The 18,359-nt window shown below is 42.7% G+C and overlaps 1 protein-coding gene across 3 annotated transcripts; it reads left to right on the top strand.

Moving 5' to 3' along the window:
• Positions 1–11,856: 11,856 nt before the first annotated feature.
• MTERF2 (mitochondrial transcription termination factor 2) lies at positions 11,857–16,951 on the top strand. 3 transcript variants are annotated; one of them, XM_084811731.1, is made up of 2 exons: positions 11,857–12,037; positions 15,483–16,951. In XM_084811731.1, the coding sequence occupies exon 2, from the start codon at positions 15,518–15,520 to the stop codon at positions 16,694–16,696; it is 1,179 nt and encodes a 392-aa protein (XP_084667857.1). In that variant the 5' UTR covers positions 11,857–12,037; positions 15,483–15,517; the 3' UTR covers positions 16,697–16,951. The 3 variants fall into 3 exon arrangements, with proteins under 3 accessions (XP_084667857.1, XP_084667856.1, XP_084667855.1); XM_084811730.1 differs by having other exon boundaries at positions 11,962–12,391; positions 15,483–16,950; XM_084811729.1 differs by lacking the exon at positions 11,857–12,037 and having other exon boundaries at positions 15,442–16,944.
• Positions 16,952–18,359: the final 1,408 nt, after the last annotated feature.

Here is an 18,359-nt window from a genome sequence, read left to right as displayed (position 1 = left end):
GGCAGCTTCCTCTGTTCCTATCATGGGATGTGAAATGTAGTATAAAATAAAAAAGATACTTTGCAATAACATGGAAATAATATTAAAACAAACCAGTCTTGTATCAGTAGACCAACTGGATTCTAACATATACCATTGAGTACCAGTCTCATGCTAGTCTTCAAGCAAAGCGTATCTTCATAGAATCATAGGGTTGGAAGGGGCCTACAAGGCCATCGAGTCCAACCCCCTGCTCAGTGTAGGGAGCCTGATTCCCAGGTGGTCTCCCATCCAAGAACTAACCAGGGCTGACCCTGCTTAGCTTCTGAGATCAGGCACATCCAGCCCTTTGCTCAGTTGGAATGCTTGCAACAGGTTTACTTTTGCAGCTTTCAGATTTAATTCATAACTGTGCTTTGGGCATTTTGTCCTCTGCGCAGCATGTCCATTCTAAAATGTAAATACAAAATAAAGATAGTTGTTCATGGTACAAATTCAGCATTGTGTGGGGAAACCTCAAACAGCATGGAACATTTTATTCACTGAGCAGCACTGTAACAAAAAGACATCTGTTTCAGTTGAATAACTGTGGCTTAGAATAGCTTTTTTTGGCTTTATTATTTTTAAAGAGTCTTGTGGCACCTTAAAAACCAATACATTTATTATGCCATCATATATTTTTTGAGTCTTTAAGGTGCTACAAATCTCTTTGTTGTTTTTGCTGCAACAGCTTAGCACAGCTACCGTTTTGGAAATCCTTTCTTGTTTTGATTAATAATGAAAACACCATGATTTAGTTTTAATACTGTGGATAATACTATGTATATATTTGTTCCATTTGTATCTAAAAATACCAACATTTACCAGGCCACACTCCTTTGCCTAGTTAACTAGTTTGTTCTGCAGACAGTAGCAGATGCTGATTTCTACAGTTCAGCTTGCTCTCAAAGGCATAGGAGCAAACCAAGCCTTTTTTCTGATAAGTTGGCAACTTAATTTGTAGACCACTTCTATTCCAATGAGCTCAGGCTTCGTTTTAGCCTCACAGCAACCTTTTAAGAGGTTAGGGCTGGAAAAGATCATGGAAGAAGTAGAATTATACACATTTTAACTACAAAACAGGTTTGAGAATGTTAGCATGCTCAAGACCTGAGTACTGTACCTAATCTACATTGATGTTCCCATCTTTTGGCTGTTGTGAAGTAATGGCCTTTCCAAATGACGGGAAAATCTTGAATTTTTTGTTTTAAGTACTATACTAGTTTTAGCAAGACAATATTCTGTCATGGAGAGAAGGAGCACACAATCTGTGCCTGGGATATAATTGAACCTGATGCCCTGGAACAATGGTGCCTGCAGAGACACGTAGGTGATTGCACTTGAAATATTTGGCAGGCTGACAGCCAGCAAAAGCAGTGTTTATAAGTATATTAATAGGCTACAAAGTCTTCAAAGTGCACATTACTCAAGGCACCATTCGACCTGCACTCCCAAAGTGGAGCTGTGTCAGGCTTAGGAAACTAATATCTCCCTAAACTAGGAGGAAAGAGAGGAGGAGCAGATGGCTGATCATTGGCTGAAAAAAAAAAGGGATTTATACTAGCTGTCATGAAGCAGTGATTAACTGTCTGCTGAGATTCCTATTTGCATTGGCTGATGTTTTCAGGAACACACAAGTCTCAGTAGTCTGGGTTTCCCTCTCTCAATCTCTCATCCCCACCATATTTATACCACCACGACCTACCTACACAACCACAGAGCCCCAGCCATCGTGTTTCCACCTTTACTGCTGATTTAAACCTTTTACACATGTACTCTAAATGAAGGCCACTAAAAATATTTTCTCATGACGTCATTTGAAAGCACCTTACAGTATGCATCAGCTCAGTTGTCTGCAGCATCTCTAGGCCACTGCCTGCCACTGCCAAGGATGTGCAACGCTGATGTAAAGATGTTGAGGCAATAGAGCAGGCACAGATGGTAAGAGGGTTTTGTATGTTACTTCCATCATGTGAATTACCATCATGTGGGAGTATGTCTTGGTGGCTCCCATTTAGGGCTATAGTGTTCACATTGCCCCTGTAATAGCAGCTTACAATAAGTTTTATGGAACGTACATTCTGGAATAAGGCAGAACCTTTAATAAGGGTCATCTGATAGCTAGGTTACATTTTATTTATGTATTTATTTTAAACATTTATATACTGCCCTTCAAAAAGCTCTTCCCAATGTGGCTTACAAATTATATAAAATATATACTCAACAGTACAACAAAAATAATAATTGAATCATAATAAAATGACAATGAAATCAGCAGCAAATATGTCTGCATTGGGATGCATAGCCCTTCTCCTCCTCCCTTCTGAGTACTCCCTCATCCCTGTTTACAGTTCCCTTAAAGTAAGATAAGAGAAAACCAGGGGACTGGGATAAGTTGCATGTTCCCTTTCCAAAGCCATCATTGAAATTCTGTGTTGGATGGGGTACCAATGGACTTCAACCTTTTCAGATCCAGAACCCACCTTTAACCCAAACATGCATTTGGAGACCCATTTCTTAATTTTTATGCCATGTATTTGTATGGGGATAGTGGTGTTGCTGCAACCCATCTTAGATCTGTGACCCAGTAGTGGGTCCTGACCTACCAGTTGAAGACCACTGGTTGATGACTGACCTGACCTTGCACTTAAGCAAAGGTGGACAATAACAGGAAGTACCTGCTGTGACAAACAGCATTAGATGAGGCAAGGCTATCCTGTATTTTGTTTTCCACAAAAATAAGCCCATACCCAGTAATTCCTGACCACAAAGAATATACCTTCTTTAAAAACCGCAACCATGATTTTAAAAATCTGCTGTACTGCAAGTTATTTTGGAAAACAACTGAAAGCAAAACTTTTCACACAGTATTTTTACCATAGTGCATTTCTCTTCAGAATATCTCCTTTATAACAGGTTGAAGGTATTCAATTGAATTGAAGTGCTGATTTTGTGGGAGTTTGAGACTAGGGCACATTCCGATGATACAGTGTTAGACTCAGTCTTCTGTTAATGTGTGAAGAGAGTCCTCTCTAGGGATTTGTGACTCATGATAGTAGATTGTAGATGCTCATATAACAGACCATTTGTTGACTTTTTAACTAAAGCCACTTTGGAATGTACCTGGAATCATACTCATTTGGGAAACGTGCCTCAGCTGACAACAGTTCTAAGAAGTGTTGAATGAGAAACAGCTTGCATTTCCGAGTGCTAAGAGTTGGCTTGGGTTTTATGGGACCGAAATTATACTGCTGGGAATCTGGTACTACTTGTGTGCTTGTCTCTGCACCCCCTGGAATACCTGCTCAGCCTGTTCATGTAATTAAGGGTGCAACCCATAGGATTTCACCCTCAATGATTGGAAGCCCCTGAACTCAGAGGCTTCCGATCATCTAATGCGGGGTAGGAGGAGTGGTGGAGGCGATTTTCACCTCCCCATCCTCCCACCCTGCATTTTTGCTATACAGTCTTTTTTGCCCATCTAGCAATGGTGCTTCAGAGGGAGAAGGTTTGTATCCTGACCTCTCAGGTCTCCTCCCCTCCCTGCTCCCTTTTCCCCCTCTCCAAGACTGATTTTCCAACCTTGGAGGGCAGCTGGTGTGGTTCTTTCTGCATGGGCTGCAAGGGGGCAAGGCAGGGAGTCAGATCTTTGATCTTGGAGGGGGGAATCTCCACTATCCTTTGGGCCCTCAGACAATGTCTAGGGGCCAATAGGATTGCTCCCTCCATGGATTATCACAAAGACACCATAAACCTCCAGTATTTCTCTCTTTCAAAACAAAGTGATCCTGCAAAGACTGCCCTGTATTTTCAACAACTCAAGGAATAGGGAACAGGAAACAACAGCTTCCCACACTTTCAGGTGAGTGCTTGTGTGCTAAACTGGAAATTCAGGCTGCAGCTTTATGCACACTAACTTCGGAGTATTGCTTTTTATTACTTAAATCAGCTTTATTTCTCAGAGACGCATATAGCAAGACATAAAATATAACAAATACAGTAAATGCCACCAAATGACAATTGTAAATGGCAGCAGCAGTTACTTTTTTTCTCTTTCTTTTTTTTTTTTTTACAAAGTTTTGCAGTTTTCTGCAGTTCAGAAGATAGTTCCTGGCATGTGGACAGTACACCCCATGTTGGCTGGTCCAGCTGTTCTAATGTCCTGTGGTATGGATGTGCAGTGACAGGTGTGTTCACCTACTGGGATGAAGTTGCAGGCACATGTTGACCACAGTGATTAGATGTGCACTAGATATGATCCATCCCCATCCCCTTCAGAAGAACCATGCAGACACAACTTGTTTCTAGACAAGGCTTTTATTGAGCGCTTGCCATTCCTCACACATAATAGTTTGTGGGTGCTTTAGACAGTGGTGTGATTCTCCTGGGCTTCTCCCATGCTTTCCAAGCCTTATTGCCGGGGCGGGGGGGTTGACCTGGGAAACTATGGCATTTTAATTAATTTAAACGTGTCCATGTAGTTGAAGCCTGCAGTGAAATCTTAGCCATTTCAGGCAGACATCCCAAACCAGCACATAGAGAAAGGGTAACAAACATCTTGCAAACCAACCCTCCTGCTTATAAGTAGATCTGCCATCAAACCACATGTATGGATCTTCAACGACGTTACATGCTTTCTCAAGTGATGAGATGTTCCAGGGCAGTGCAACCCAGTGGGATCACTGGAGACTTAGGGTGTTACTGTAATATGTGGTTTAGCTACAGATATACAAGCAAAGCAGACAGACACCATGAACACAATCCTACCATGCAGCACACCTACTGTTTCACATCAGATCCCAAGAGACAGGTGCATTGTACTCCACTAGGTGCTTTCAGCCAAATCTCAGCTGTCTGCATCTGTTCCAAAGCTGTTGTTTTTGCACAGGGCCATGTGCCTGCACACGCGTGCGCGCGCGCACACACACACATCAACCCCTTGTCCTTAGCTGGGCAGAAAGGGCATGTCATCTATGAAGCTCTGATAGCCTATCCTCACCTCCCATTCAAAACACTGCAGAGAGTGTTTTGAACTATTTTCTAACCACTAGCTCCTATTAAGGAAACATCTACCAGTTATCCTGGGCCATTGATTTTCCCAGGCCTTTAAACTCTTAATTTTTAAATCTCAAATCTCTTTAATATATTTCTTGATGCTGCTTCAGCTTTTTTGTTATACTGATTTTATTCTCTGCTGCTAAAATCTTTATGCATTATATTTATTCTTTATAGTTGTATGTAGTATGTATGTTATAATTTTATTGTTATTGTAAGCTGCCCAGATAACTTGGTTATTCAACAACATAAATATTGATACTACTACTATGATGGTGATGACGATGAAGAGGAAGAAGAAATCTCCCTAATAAAGGCTACCCACTTGTACTTACTGTACAAGTAATATTCTCATGTTAGAATCATGTCTTACATAAAGATGGGTGGAAGAATCACTACAGTAATGATGGAATGAGTTGGGTGTGAATGTAATGATTCTACATTTTGCATAGGACCCATGAAAGATTAGTTGGAATAAACAAGCAACATCTTGCCAGTCACACATTTCGACAACTTGGTGAAAGTGGCCACAAAGTCAAATATTTGGCAGGGACGGTGGCGGGGAATCAATAATAGCCACCCATGAAAGATTGGTTGGAATAAGCAAGCAATGTCTTGCCAGATTTTCAACAACTTGGTGAAAGTGGTCACAAATTCAAATATTTGGCAGGGCGGGGAGGAATCAATAATAGCCACATTTGACTATGTAAGTGGTTATCAATTTAGAACTGGACTTCACACATGATTAGAGAGCAGCAGAGACAAAGAATCCCAGAACAAGCACAGTTTCACCAAACAAGTTATGTTAAGGTATTCCCTTGGCAGAACATGATGTACTAGGAAGAAATAAAGAAAAAAAATCAAAGCATCTAATGTCTTTAAAAGCTGGGAGTACAATAAACCCTGTAATTTGCTAATCATATGGTTGTTGTTATGACGTTAATGCAAAGTGGTGTTAGGGTTGCCTGTATGCTTTTAATTGCATGGTTCTTCACCTTAATATGTTTGTGCTTCTTTTAAAGTTTCCCCATGATGCGGAGTTTCCTGCATTTGCTCTACAATTTGCTTTTATAATAGTTAGAATCTACATCACCATGTTATTGATTGTATTTGGCCTAAAATTACCCCAAAGTATCTCACCTACTTTTTAAATTAGGAAATTATATATGAAACTGCATGTTTTATGATTTCAAGAAGGAAATGCTCTGTACTTGGTTTGGTGTAAATCCGGATTGGCAGTCAAATGAATGGAGCTAGAACATCAATTTTCTAGTCCAAGTGAAGCCACTGTCAGGTTTAGGCTGCACTCCTACTTCTCATCAGCTGGCTTTCAGTGGGTCATAGAATATTGCAGAAGGACTGCTGCACTGGCAGGGAGAAGCAAAATGAATTGAGGGAGGAGTGTTGTTCCACTGATGGGATGAGCACCTCCCCCCCCATCTTTTTATTTGCAACACAACAATAGCAACAGCAACAAAAAATGGCAAAAAGGTGGGGAATCATGTCATAAACCTTATCAATATGCAATAATCATTAACATCACCCTTGATATAGAAAAGAAACAAAGGAAAAGAAACACACACACACACACACAAAGGGGATTAAACACTTCCATTTCAAATATATACATTAATATAAGCAGTCCATATATCTAAATAGGCATCCACACGACTTTGACAGTTGTAGCAGATACACTCAAATGTAACAAGAGCAGTGAGATTTTCAGTCCATCGAGTGATAGGTGGTGGGTGTTTTTCCTTCCAAGCTTGGAGCTTAAGTCTCTTTGGAACTGTAAGGGATCTTAGTATCCACTTTTCTTGTCCATCTGTTAATCCTCACATCACAAGGATGTGGTGTTACTTAACTCTGCCACAGATTCTCTCCTCACCACTCCTTAAGATTGCTCCATGGTTGATAGGCCCTGCTCATTCCCTGGTTGGCACAATGGCACATACATAGCGTCAGAAGCTTTTAGTGACGCAAATTAGCAATCATATTCTGGTTCCATTCATATAACCACTAAGCATGCACAAGAATGGGGAAACTTGCTACTCTTGCTATTCTTCAACCATCCCTTGGGAGAACAAATGTGTGGCTGAAATGTGTTACAGGCTAGTTGAACTACATTAATACACACTTGCATCAGAGTAAATACTTCACATATACTGCTAGACTAGATGGACCTTTGGTTTGATTCAGCAGGGCTCGTCCTAAGTTCTTATCAGGAGAGGCTGGTGGTTGTGATTTTGGTGGGGCTCTGCCTCCGTTCTGGATTTCAGTCAGAACTGGCCAGAACTCTAAAGGAGCTATCTGAGGTGCTTTATCAGCTTTATCACCCCAAATAGTTTCAGCACCTTGGATAGCTCTTTTAGAGTTCTGGCTGGTTCTAACTGAAACCCAGAATGGATTTACAGCCCTGCCAAAATCACAGCTACCAGCCTCCACTGGTTCTTATGCATATTTTCAGCAAGGTTGCTGCTTCATGTGCCTTTAGACCAGGCCTTGGGAACTGCAGAGAATACTACATGTATAGTACTGCAGTAAAGGTGAATCGTACTCCCAGGCTGACAGCAGCAAAACCTGGCGTGGTTTGAAGGCTGGGGCCAGTCTTCCTGTCTTATGTTATGGGCGAAATATTGGGTGAAAATACCCTTAGGATGCTAAATGGGAGACTTAGAATCGCATAGGCCAAATTCACAAAATCATGGAAGCTAGTAAAACAATTCTTAGGAAGCATTTATTTCCTCATAGAATATATCAGATGCTTGCTTATACAAGATAGCAAATTTCTTTGAGATTAAATGCACTATGCAGACAGACACTGACACACACACACACACCCTTCCTCTCTCTATTTAAATAAAAACTAATGAATAATTAGGACTTTCAAAGTTCAGTATCTACTGAAATGAATAGGATGGTTGTTGATCTTAGTTGGGTCTGAATTTCATCTTGTTCCCCTTTTTTATCTTTTGGGGATGGGGGTGGGGGAATCTGCTTGTTGAAATGGGAATTTTGACAGCAATCATTTATAAATATGTCTACATATGCCTACAGCTCCTAGGATGCTTCAGCTAGCCATGCTTGGATTAATTTCAGATTGTATCCTAAATCAATTGAATCAAATTAGTTTTTGTAGATGGCTTAATGAGAAGATTAATATGCACTTTTTAATGTGTCTGAAATCTTATTCTCATTGACAACACTCACGTGCTGCCCCTACTTCTGTCTTCCTTCAAATCCCACCTTTGACTTAACAGACTCTCCAACCCTGCAAGTGAAAGAAATCCTACATGTGAAATCGCTCATATTCATCCCAATACCATCCCTTCCTTCCTTCTCCCTTCCCTGTCTTGTCTTCCCCATTCTAAACATTTCAGTAGCAAGGACTTCTCTGGGCTTCTTCCCCTTGTATTACTCCTTAAATCACTGGGTTGAATCCAGACTTAGAACACCTTAACATGTTGGTTTTTTAGTGCAATCATTCTTCTTTGCTCGTGGATTTCCCTGCATGGTTTAAACGACATTGCTGCCCTCCTGCTGCTGTCTTGCGTCTTCCCCTCCTTGGCTCTCTTAACACCTGGGGCTTCTTCACACGGAACGTTTATCCTGCTATTGAGATTGCTCACTCATGGAAGTTTGTGGGTCCTTTTCAAGATGTTGTCAACCTCCAGGGCACATCCAGAGGTATTTCCTGGTTATTCCATTTTAAAAAGATTCAGAAATAATGAAGTATCAAATTTAGTCAGATTATTGCACTATTAAAACAGCCAATAGATGGCGCTGTTTCATTGAGATCTATGGAATCTTGAAAATTAAAAACTTTCCCTCTCAGCGATCACGTGGTCGTTGTCTGGGAGCCCACTGTAAACACGGAAAGGCTCCACAATGGGAGGACTGTGGGTTTTTTCTTTAATGTAAAGGCAGCCCTGGCATTTTATCCCACTACAAACCATTCCTTTTTCTTCCACATCCTTTCTGGGATCTAGACTGGCCCTGTATACAGGCATCTCTCATAGCACTTTCCTCCACTGTATACCTTTTCACGGCTGGGTGGAGCTTGTTGGAAAAATTGGGACAGAAGTGCAATTTACATTTACACCTGGAGTGCCCTAACAATGTTTCTTTGATGGCTGCTGGCCACTTGTCCTTCCCCCCACTGATAATTGATTCCTGTAATGTAATTTTTGTGAACCACCCAGAGAGCTTCAGCTATGGGGTGGTATAGAAATATAAGAAATGAATGAATGAATGAAATGAAATTGATGGCTCTGCCCATCTCTCTGCTCCATGGTCCCTTCTGCCTTCCTTCCTTCCTGCTCGCATCTCAATCATATGCTGGTTTACACAGAGAGGAGTGCAAAGTGCATTCAAGGGGGCTTCCAAGAATGGATGCATATTATTCCTCCCCGCCCCCGCTGTTTTTGCTCTTCCACCTAATTCCAGCCCATTTGGCCACCCAAGAGTCCACCTTGTGATCCTGACCCACCATCACAAAGTCAGGCCATTCTGGCCCTTCAGTGCAGTGTACTTGCGATGCTACTGCTCACCCACCCCAACCCCCTGCACAGTGGCGAGGCATAAACCACCCCAACCCCCTTCTCTTGCCCTTCTCTTTTCCATGGCTTATCAGTTATCTTTGGTTCCATGGTCCATAGGGATATTAGGATTGTGTTTAATAGAGTAAGGATCAGATGCTCCATAAGGCAATACAGGACCAGGACAACATGGGTGTCAGGGTTGGATCGGAGCCCATAGAGCCCCAAAGCAGTTCTGATTCTGAGGAAGAGATAGAAACCATGGGAGAGGAACCCGTCCACTGTTCAGAGGCTCCACTGGAGGGACAGCCCTTCCCTGCTCACATTCTTGAGAGTGGTAGCCACCCTGGCAGGCAGGGGGAGGGACAACTGGAGCTTCAGGATGCTAGGCGCCGGTGCAGGGACAAGCGGGAGATGGAGGGTGCTGAGAGGAGGTGCTCAGCCTGCTTGCCGCGACGTCAACAGCTATGCCCTGATGCCCCACGGGAAGGGGTGAACTTTTGCCTCCTAGCCCTTAAGTTCAGAGTTGTTGTTGTTCATTCATTAAGTCATGTCTGACTCTTCGTGACCCCATGGACCATAGCACACCAGGCCTTCCTGTCCTCCACTCTCTCCAGTTCAGAGGCTTCCTGCCTTTTCCCTCAAAATGGACACCAACTGATTCACTAAGGCTAGAAACCCCTGGTAGGCAGCTCTCTTAAGTTTCCCTCATAAGGATCAGGCAATTAGCATCTGTAAGAGTCATTAGATGAACTTGAGCACACTCTGGAAGAGAGCGGAGGACAGGAAGGCCTGGCATGCTATGGTCCATGGGGTCAGGAAGAGTCAGACACAACTTAAGGACTGAACAACAACAACAAAGAGTCATTAGGTTGAATGGAAATAAAGCCATAGAAAAGAGCCCTATCTCTGTGTGTTGATTCTGGCTACTTGAGGATTTCAGTTGGTAGCAAGGGCGCTCCTGACAATGCGGCATCTTTGCTGGTCCCAGACACTCCATCCTCCTTGTGTGGATGTGGGCCTGAAAGCCCTAGGAGAAATGTGAATGCATGGAGGGTAAGTTGTAAGCAAGCATAATTCATGACATTGTACAGCATCAGCACGGATCATGGAGCACGTCAGTTAAGGCACCAGACTTAGCTTCCAATTTCCTGGATTTGTGGATCTTGAGGAAACATGAGATAGCTCTCTGATCTTAAACCAGCAGGCTTTAAAAAAATAATTGAATATAAATTACTCTGGTTTAACAATAGACAATTTAATTCCATGATGTCAAATGTTACTTGGTAGGGCTAAAAGTTAAAGACAAGGTTGGTAATTTTTGAGGTGGGTTTGATTCTGTTATATTATTGTAATATACATTAAAGATGGTTTTTGATTCTAATATTGAGTGGTAATGTTTGTTTATGGCTCTTCTGTATGACTCCCACCTAGTCATGTATAACTGGTGAGTTTGGTTGATTTGTCCCACTTGGAAGGTTTTGTTCAGGGGGATATTACAAAATGCAGACTGTTACCTGAAACAGATACTGAAACGTGGTTTTATGGCAGTTTTGTAGCTTCTTATATCACTCCCATGCAGTTATGTCTGAATGATAAATTTGGTTGATTTTGTTCCCATGGAAATTGCCATTCAAGGCCGTTTTCCGGAATACGAACGATTGCCTGGAACGGGTATCTGAACCTGGTTTCTGTGGATGTTTTGTGTCTTACTGCATGTCCCCTATGTGTGACTGGAGAATTTGGCTGAGTTGGCTCAGGTGGAAGTTGCCATCCCAGGCCGTTCTTTGAGAATGTGGACTGTTGCCTGGATCCGGAATCCGAATGTGTTTTCTGTGGAATTTTTGTGTCTTACTGCATCAGTTCCATTTAGTTATGTATGACTGGTGAATTTGATTGATTTGGCTCCCTTGGAAGTGGCCGTTCTGGGCCGTTCTGTTCTGTTCCAGATGTGCTCCAGGCACTAAGGGGTTAACCACAATATAATGTTTCAAGGGTTTCTGCCCTAAAATATTGTTCTCAGGTTACTTCAACGCATGACATATTGTTTGGCAGAGTTTAAAGTAAATAAAGGGGCCATTCCGGGCTGTTCCGTTCCGGCTTTTGCACTGTCCCCTAAAGTGCGATCAAAATGTATGCGTACGGATGAAATCCCGATTTAACCGATCTTGTTAAATCCTGTGTCGCACGCCCTGTTTTCACACACAAACACGCACGCACGTATACATACAAAATTTTTTGTTTTGTGTTTAATTATCTTCTCCTTGTTTACCACAGCAACCGAGCCCAGTTGGAAATGGAAATGGTTTGCTCCACCACCGTTGCCCGGCCCTCCGCCGCCTCGCCCGTTGGTACGGCCAAGAACCCTGCCCGGATGGCGGCTGTGGAGCGGAGCGCTTGACTCGTTTCTGGCACCGCTGCCCCGGGTGAGGCGCGGCGGGTCCTTCTTACGCTGCGATCACGGAGCTTCCGGGCGGGTCTGCATTGGGGAGGCGAGTCAGGGCAGTGCAAGGTCATTAGCCGGGGGAAGGAGGCGTGCTGCCCTCCGCTGCTGGGCGGAGGTCGAGGGGTGGGAGAGCGAGAGCCCATCATCCTGCAGCCTCGGCCGCGGCGATCTGTAGGTTGAGCGCTGAACTTGGCAAGTATTATCTCTGGTCGGAAGGGGCGCACCAGTGTTTGAGCCCCAGGGCCAACGCCTGAGCCATCCTTAAAAAGAAGAAGTCAGACTGCACGACGTAATTCTGTCTTTCTCTTCCAGAAGTCGGGTCTGACGCCTTCCAGTGAGTTCAACGGGGTATTTGTTGTTGTTCAGTCGTTAAGTCGTGTCCGACTCTTCGTGACCCCATGGACCATAGCACGCCAGGCCTTCCTGTCCTGCGCTCTCTCCCGCAGTGTGCTCAAGTTCATATTCATTGCATCCGTGATGCTATCTAGCCATCTCATCCTCTGCCGTCCCCTTCTCCTTTTGCCTTCAATCTTTCCCAGCATCAGGGTCTTTTCCAGAGAGTTTTCTCTTCGCATTAGGTGGCCAAAATATTTGAGCTTCAGCATCTGTCCTTCCAACGAGCAGTCAGAGTTGATTTCCTTTCGGATTGACTGATTTGACCTCCTTGCAGTCCAGGGGACTCGTAAGAGTCTTCTCCAGCACCACAGTTCGAAAGCATCAATTCTTCGGCGCTCAGCCTTCCTTATAGTCCAGCTCTCACAGCCATACATTACTACTGGAAAACAACGGGGTATTACTCCTGAGTAAATGTGCACGGGATTTGTGGGAGAACCCCCCCCCCCCCACACACACACACAGAGATTGCAGCCCCAAGCCCACTTCAGTAACTTTGGGTATTTTCATGGAGCTGTTCATTGACAGTTCATGCCGCAATACATTTGGTCGCCATTAAGGTACTACAGGACTCGACTGTGTTGTTTTACAAAGGTTGCCACGTTAAGGGCGCAGCCCAATGCCTGTTTAGACAGAAGAAAAGCCCTACGACTCCCAGCATTCCCTAGCTGGCTGGGGAATGCTGGGAGTTGTAGGGCTTTTCTTCTGTGTAAACAGGCATAGGATTGTGCCTGAAGTGTGTGTGTGTGTGTGTGTGAGTGAGGCGGGAGATGGGAGAAGAGATTCTGTGCCTTTTCAGCAGTTACTCTACCATTAGCTTTTGCTGGCATAGTATTGGGGAAAGCTGTACCTGATGAATATATGCCTGTTATCCTGTTCAGGACAGCTGTTAAGTCCTCCCAGGAAAAAAGAGTGGCTACTTAAAAACTTGTTGCTTCCACCCAGAAGCCCTGTGAAGCTGGGCTGCTGTAGTTTTCCAGCAACATTAAGGGAAATGTGCACGTGCTTGGAGGCACTCTCCTTTCACTGTTATTTTCAAGGGCTAGGGCCTGTCACTAAAAACAGGCACCCTTGGCTGAGCCATGGCTCAGCTCCATGGATGGTCAACTTGTGGCCCTCCAGATGCTGTTGGACTGCAACTCCCCTCACAGTCGGCTATGCTGGCTAGAGGTGATGGGAGTTGCACTCCAACATCTTGCCCATTAAACTGACTCCCACATTGTGGTGACTGTATTGCAAAAGGCACAGGGCTCCTTTCCCTTTATCTTTGAGGCAGAAGGAAAGCTTCCTAGGGCAGCTTCTTCCATCACGGTGTTGACAGGGAGGGGGGGCACACCTGCTGAATAGTGTCCTACTTCAAAGCTCTTGCAAAGGGAGAAGCAGCTCCCTTTTACTGCATGAGCACTTTGCCAACCTCATAAGGTCCCAGCTGCACTTCTGATGGCAGAAAGATAGAAGTCTAATGCATTCAGAAACAGCAAGGTGTTGAAATCCAGGGTAGGTTGAGACCGCTGTTTAAAAAAATGAAACTGCTGTTTGAGAGAGAATTGAAGGTAGAACAGTGGTGGGCAGAAAGAAGATCAGAATGTCATGGTAGATCTCTGGGTGATTTGCAGCAGATTGCCAAGGATCTCTCACTTGCTATTGTTTAACAAATGCCAACAACCAGATGACTCCCCCCTCCCCATAGCTGTACTACTGAAATTAAAAAAGTTTAGGGTAACCATGAATGGATATTCGTACAGAAGGGCTATGAGCCAGTTCTGTTAATCAAAGCAAATTCTTGGGCTCAGAATTCTTTAATTTTAAATGTCTGTCTTTTGCACCTGGCTCCAGCTAGTTAGTCTTAAGATTCCAGTAAAAGACAACAACAGCCAAGTAGATCCTGTGAGCCTGAAGTCTGCCTCCTCCCGCTCTAGAAGATACCTTTAGCTTTAACAGTACGGATGCAGCAAGAAAGGCTGCTGCTACTGCCTTCCCTGCCTCAATCCTCTTGCAAAACTTTCCTGGCTGCCAACATGTGCAGGAGTTTAATTCAGTCACACAGCAAGTCAGTGTGGAACCCAGGAAGTAATGGGGCACAGCAGCAGCAACTTCCCAATTACAGTGCATTAGTTGTGTCACACTGTGTACTACTTCCACTTCTTACTCTACTGTGTGTCTGCTGTTGACCTACTGACATACATTCTGCTACTGCTTAACACTTGCTTATCATCCATATGTGACTGAAACAGAAAGTGGAAAATTCTTCACCATGTGTCCCAGTTTCCAAATGTTAATTTAAATGCAGTTGCCACAAAGCAAGGCTTGTTTACATTCTGAAAGACTGTTGTTGAACAAGAGTGGGGATCTGAATATTTTTGTTAAATAAGAAAAAGTGCTTCCATTAAAAAGCAACATGGGACGCTTCCAGGCAAGGCTTAAGAACGTAAGAAGAGCTATGCTGGATCAGGCCAGAGGCCTATCTAGTCCAGAATCCTCTTCCCACAGCAGCCAACCAGATGCACCAATGGGAAGTACCCAAGTAGGACATGAGTTTAACAGCATCCTTGCACTAAGGTTCCCCAGCAACTGGTAGAGAGGCGTACTGCCTTTGCTACTGGAGATAATATATAACCATCACGACTAGTAGGAATTTATAGTCTTATCCTCCATGAATTTGTCTAATGCCCTTTTAAAACCATCCAAGTTGATGGCCGTCACTACATTTTGTGGTAGTGGGTTCCATAGTTTTAACAATGCACTGTGTGAAGAAGTACTCGAATCATGCAATTGCCCTGCCTCATTCACAGAATTTTACAGGAGGGCCAGACAATGTCTTCTTCCACTTGTAACCCTTCCATGTTTTCTCTCTGTTTCTTCCATCCTTTTTCTTTCCTCAAAAAGACTGTTGAGGAGGAATAGCTGCACAATGTCTTTTGATCAGTAGCACTAGGAGCTGGCCATCTGGAAGCACCCAGATTGTTTTCTTGCATTTGCTTACATTTGAACACAGCATAATGTTGATATATTTTATGCTTTGATTCTTACAGGCACTTTCCAGTATAGTGCTGAATCACAAAGTGAAATGGGTCTTGCTGCTCCAAATCTATGTATGCATTTTTTAACTAAATCTCAGCCCTGCATGCTGTTGCCAGCTCTTTCATCCTTTTGGAACCAAAGAAAGAATGAAAACTTTTTACAGCATTTCAGATACACAACTGATGTCATTTCAGGAGAGGAGGACAAAGCCACTGTAGAAAGTCTCTCTGAGTTATCTGTGGATATCAAGAAGATCCGTAGGCTGAAGCCATGGGTGCTGTCAAAAGAGATGACATACGTCAAAGAAACAGCTAAGATTTTGCAAGAAATGGGAGCTGATGGGAGTTCTGTGGCATATATTTTTGAACGCTGTCCTGAAGCAATCCTCTGTAGCCCTGCAGATATCAGTTGTCAAAGAGACCTGTGGTTATCAGTTTGCCAAAATGAAAAACAATTAGTCGAATTAATAAAACATTTTCCAGATTCTTTTTTTACAGTTGAACACTACAAAAATCAGAAAGCCAATGTTAGATTATTTAAAGATTTGGGACTGAAGAATGCAATTATCAGCAGGCTCCTAACAAGTGCATCAAATATTTTTTACAATCCTGTTGCAAAGAACAAGCATCTGATAGAAACCCTGCAAAGTAACTATCTAAAGCTAGGTGGTTCGCAGGAGAATATGAAGAACTGGCTACTGAAGTTGTTAAGTCAAAATCCATTTATTTTGTTAAATACCTCTGCCACTGTCCAAGAGAACCTGGGGTTTCTTACGAACAAATTCACTGATTTGGAAGTTTTAAGTCTGCTGTCCAAGCTGAAGGGGTTTATTTTTCAACTTAACCCTAGTGCTATGCAGAACAGCCTGTTGTTCTCAAAGAATATCTTCAAGTGTAGTGATCGTGAACTAAAAGAGCTAATTATAAGATGTCCTGCCCTTCTCTGCTATTCAGTTCCAGTTCTGGAAGAAAGATTAGAGGAACTATTGAAGGTGGGCATCTCTGTAGATCAAATTAAAGAGACACCTGCAGTGTTAGAACTCTCAACCGAAATAGTGCAATACAGGATTAAAAAATTAGATGCTATAGCATACAATCTAAAAGGTGGAACTCTAGAATATTTGAATGGGACAAAAAAGGATTTTGAAGCTACTTATGGAAAGATACAAGCAAAAAGGGAGAGACCAATATTTAATCCAGTTGCTCCTTTAAACATTGAAGATTAATTTCCAGGATCTGCTTAAACAATACTATAGGGAAATCAGGGGAGAGTGGAAAAAGCAACTTACTCTCCTTTCACAACTGGAATAAATTGGACCTAACTTGAACTCACAAAGTGGATTTTTATTCAGGCCTTGCTACCTCCCTAATTGGATACTAGTTTATGAGGAACTCTTAATGATGTTGGCTTTAGTAGTATTGCTGATACTGAGTGTATTGTACCAACCAACCAACAGAAAAATAAAGTTAGAGCACTGTGTTGCGTTTAGTCTGTTGATATTATGGAAATACCCCTGTAGGTCTATGATTCCATAATAGTTTTCTGTTATTAGGATTGCCACATTTCTTAGTGTACTGGGGGTCTCCTGGATTATAGGCACCCTACCTTTTGCTCAACCACCATGGCTTTTTTTCCTTTGATCAAAAAAATAACATTTCTAACTTTTGTTGTAGATTTTTTTTTAAAAAAATAGGGCCACTAGTTATGCTTGGCTGTGACTGTGTCATGATTCTAAGCAGTGGGGCAACAATTAGAACTAATTTTTACAACAAAATCATGGCTATTTTTATTAAATGATAATGCATACTCCATAACTGAGACATTTAAACATAAGACTCCACCAGGTATTTTGAGAACAAAATATGCTGGATAGCATAGTGGCATAAAACCCTTAAGTCTATGCTCATACTATGTATATTAATTTGCTAGCCCATTATGTATACAGGATCTATCTGCAGTTTCTATCAACCAAGGGCACTTCTTGACTATAGCCTCTTAGGCTTTTTTTTATCTTTTAGTTGAACATTAGCTGAACCTTTTAGCTGAGCATGGCCGTGCTGAGTAGTTCTGCCCTGGTGTTATGTGCTTCAGGTAGCCCTTTCCCCTGGCATCTACGTGAATGTCTTGCAATGTCTGCATGTCTCTGTGTATACACGGGTGGAGACCTTATGTGACCCAGAACCCCTTTAGCACAGGGTTCAAGGTCACATGGAAGCCTGTGTATGTACAGATGTACAAGCAACCCCCCCCCCCCCCGCAGACATTCATGCTAATTGCATGGATGCCAGCAGGAGGGGCTACTTGATGCACATTATGTCAGGAGCAGAGCACACCAAGGCCATGCTTGCATGGCTACTAAAAGGTAAACATAATGCCTAAAGTGGGACTATAACCTATCTGGTTTTGTGCAGTGAGGATCTTTTTAACCATTTGGGTTGGGAATATTTTTTTAATTTTCAGTATTAAGCAGGTAAGAATTCTAAATGAGTAATTTGGTAGAGTTTCTGCCTTATTTCTAATTTGGTTTTTAAAATCATTTCCAACATGTTGTAAACCAGCCTTGCAAGCAACTTACTGTAGACTGCAGCAAAGTAACAGTTCTTTCTGGCTAATAGTTGGGCAGTCACAATCTCTTTTGTGTGTTGAGATAAAAGAAAAGCACGCACACAGTATTCTGGCCAATTGCTCATTAAATAGTAATAAAATTAAATAACTTTAGGGTACCTGCATTTACGTTCAGCCAGTTCTGCAGTGTTCTTTGCCTTCTCCCTACAACATTTCTGGCTACAAGCTTGTGTGCTTTGGGGACAGAATATGTCCAAATAAGTTGTAGAAAATTAGCTGTGTAATCTTGTATTTTAAGACTAACTTCTTTGGCTCCAGCATAG

This window comes from Heloderma suspectum, chromosome 7 (genome assembly GCF_057233095.1).
Source record: "Heloderma suspectum isolate Gila_16-S chromosome 7, 16-S_ref, whole genome shotgun sequence".
In the NCBI taxonomy this organism is placed as follows: Eukaryota; Metazoa; Chordata; class Lepidosauria; order Squamata; family Helodermatidae; genus Heloderma; species Heloderma suspectum.
This window is presented reverse-complemented; position numbering and strand designations above follow the sequence as displayed.

Coding starts and splice junctions, on each gene's coding strand:
- MTERF2 (XM_084811731.1), top strand. CDS start 15,518: ATGGGTCTTGCTGCTCCAAATCTATGTATGCATTTTTTAACTAAATCT.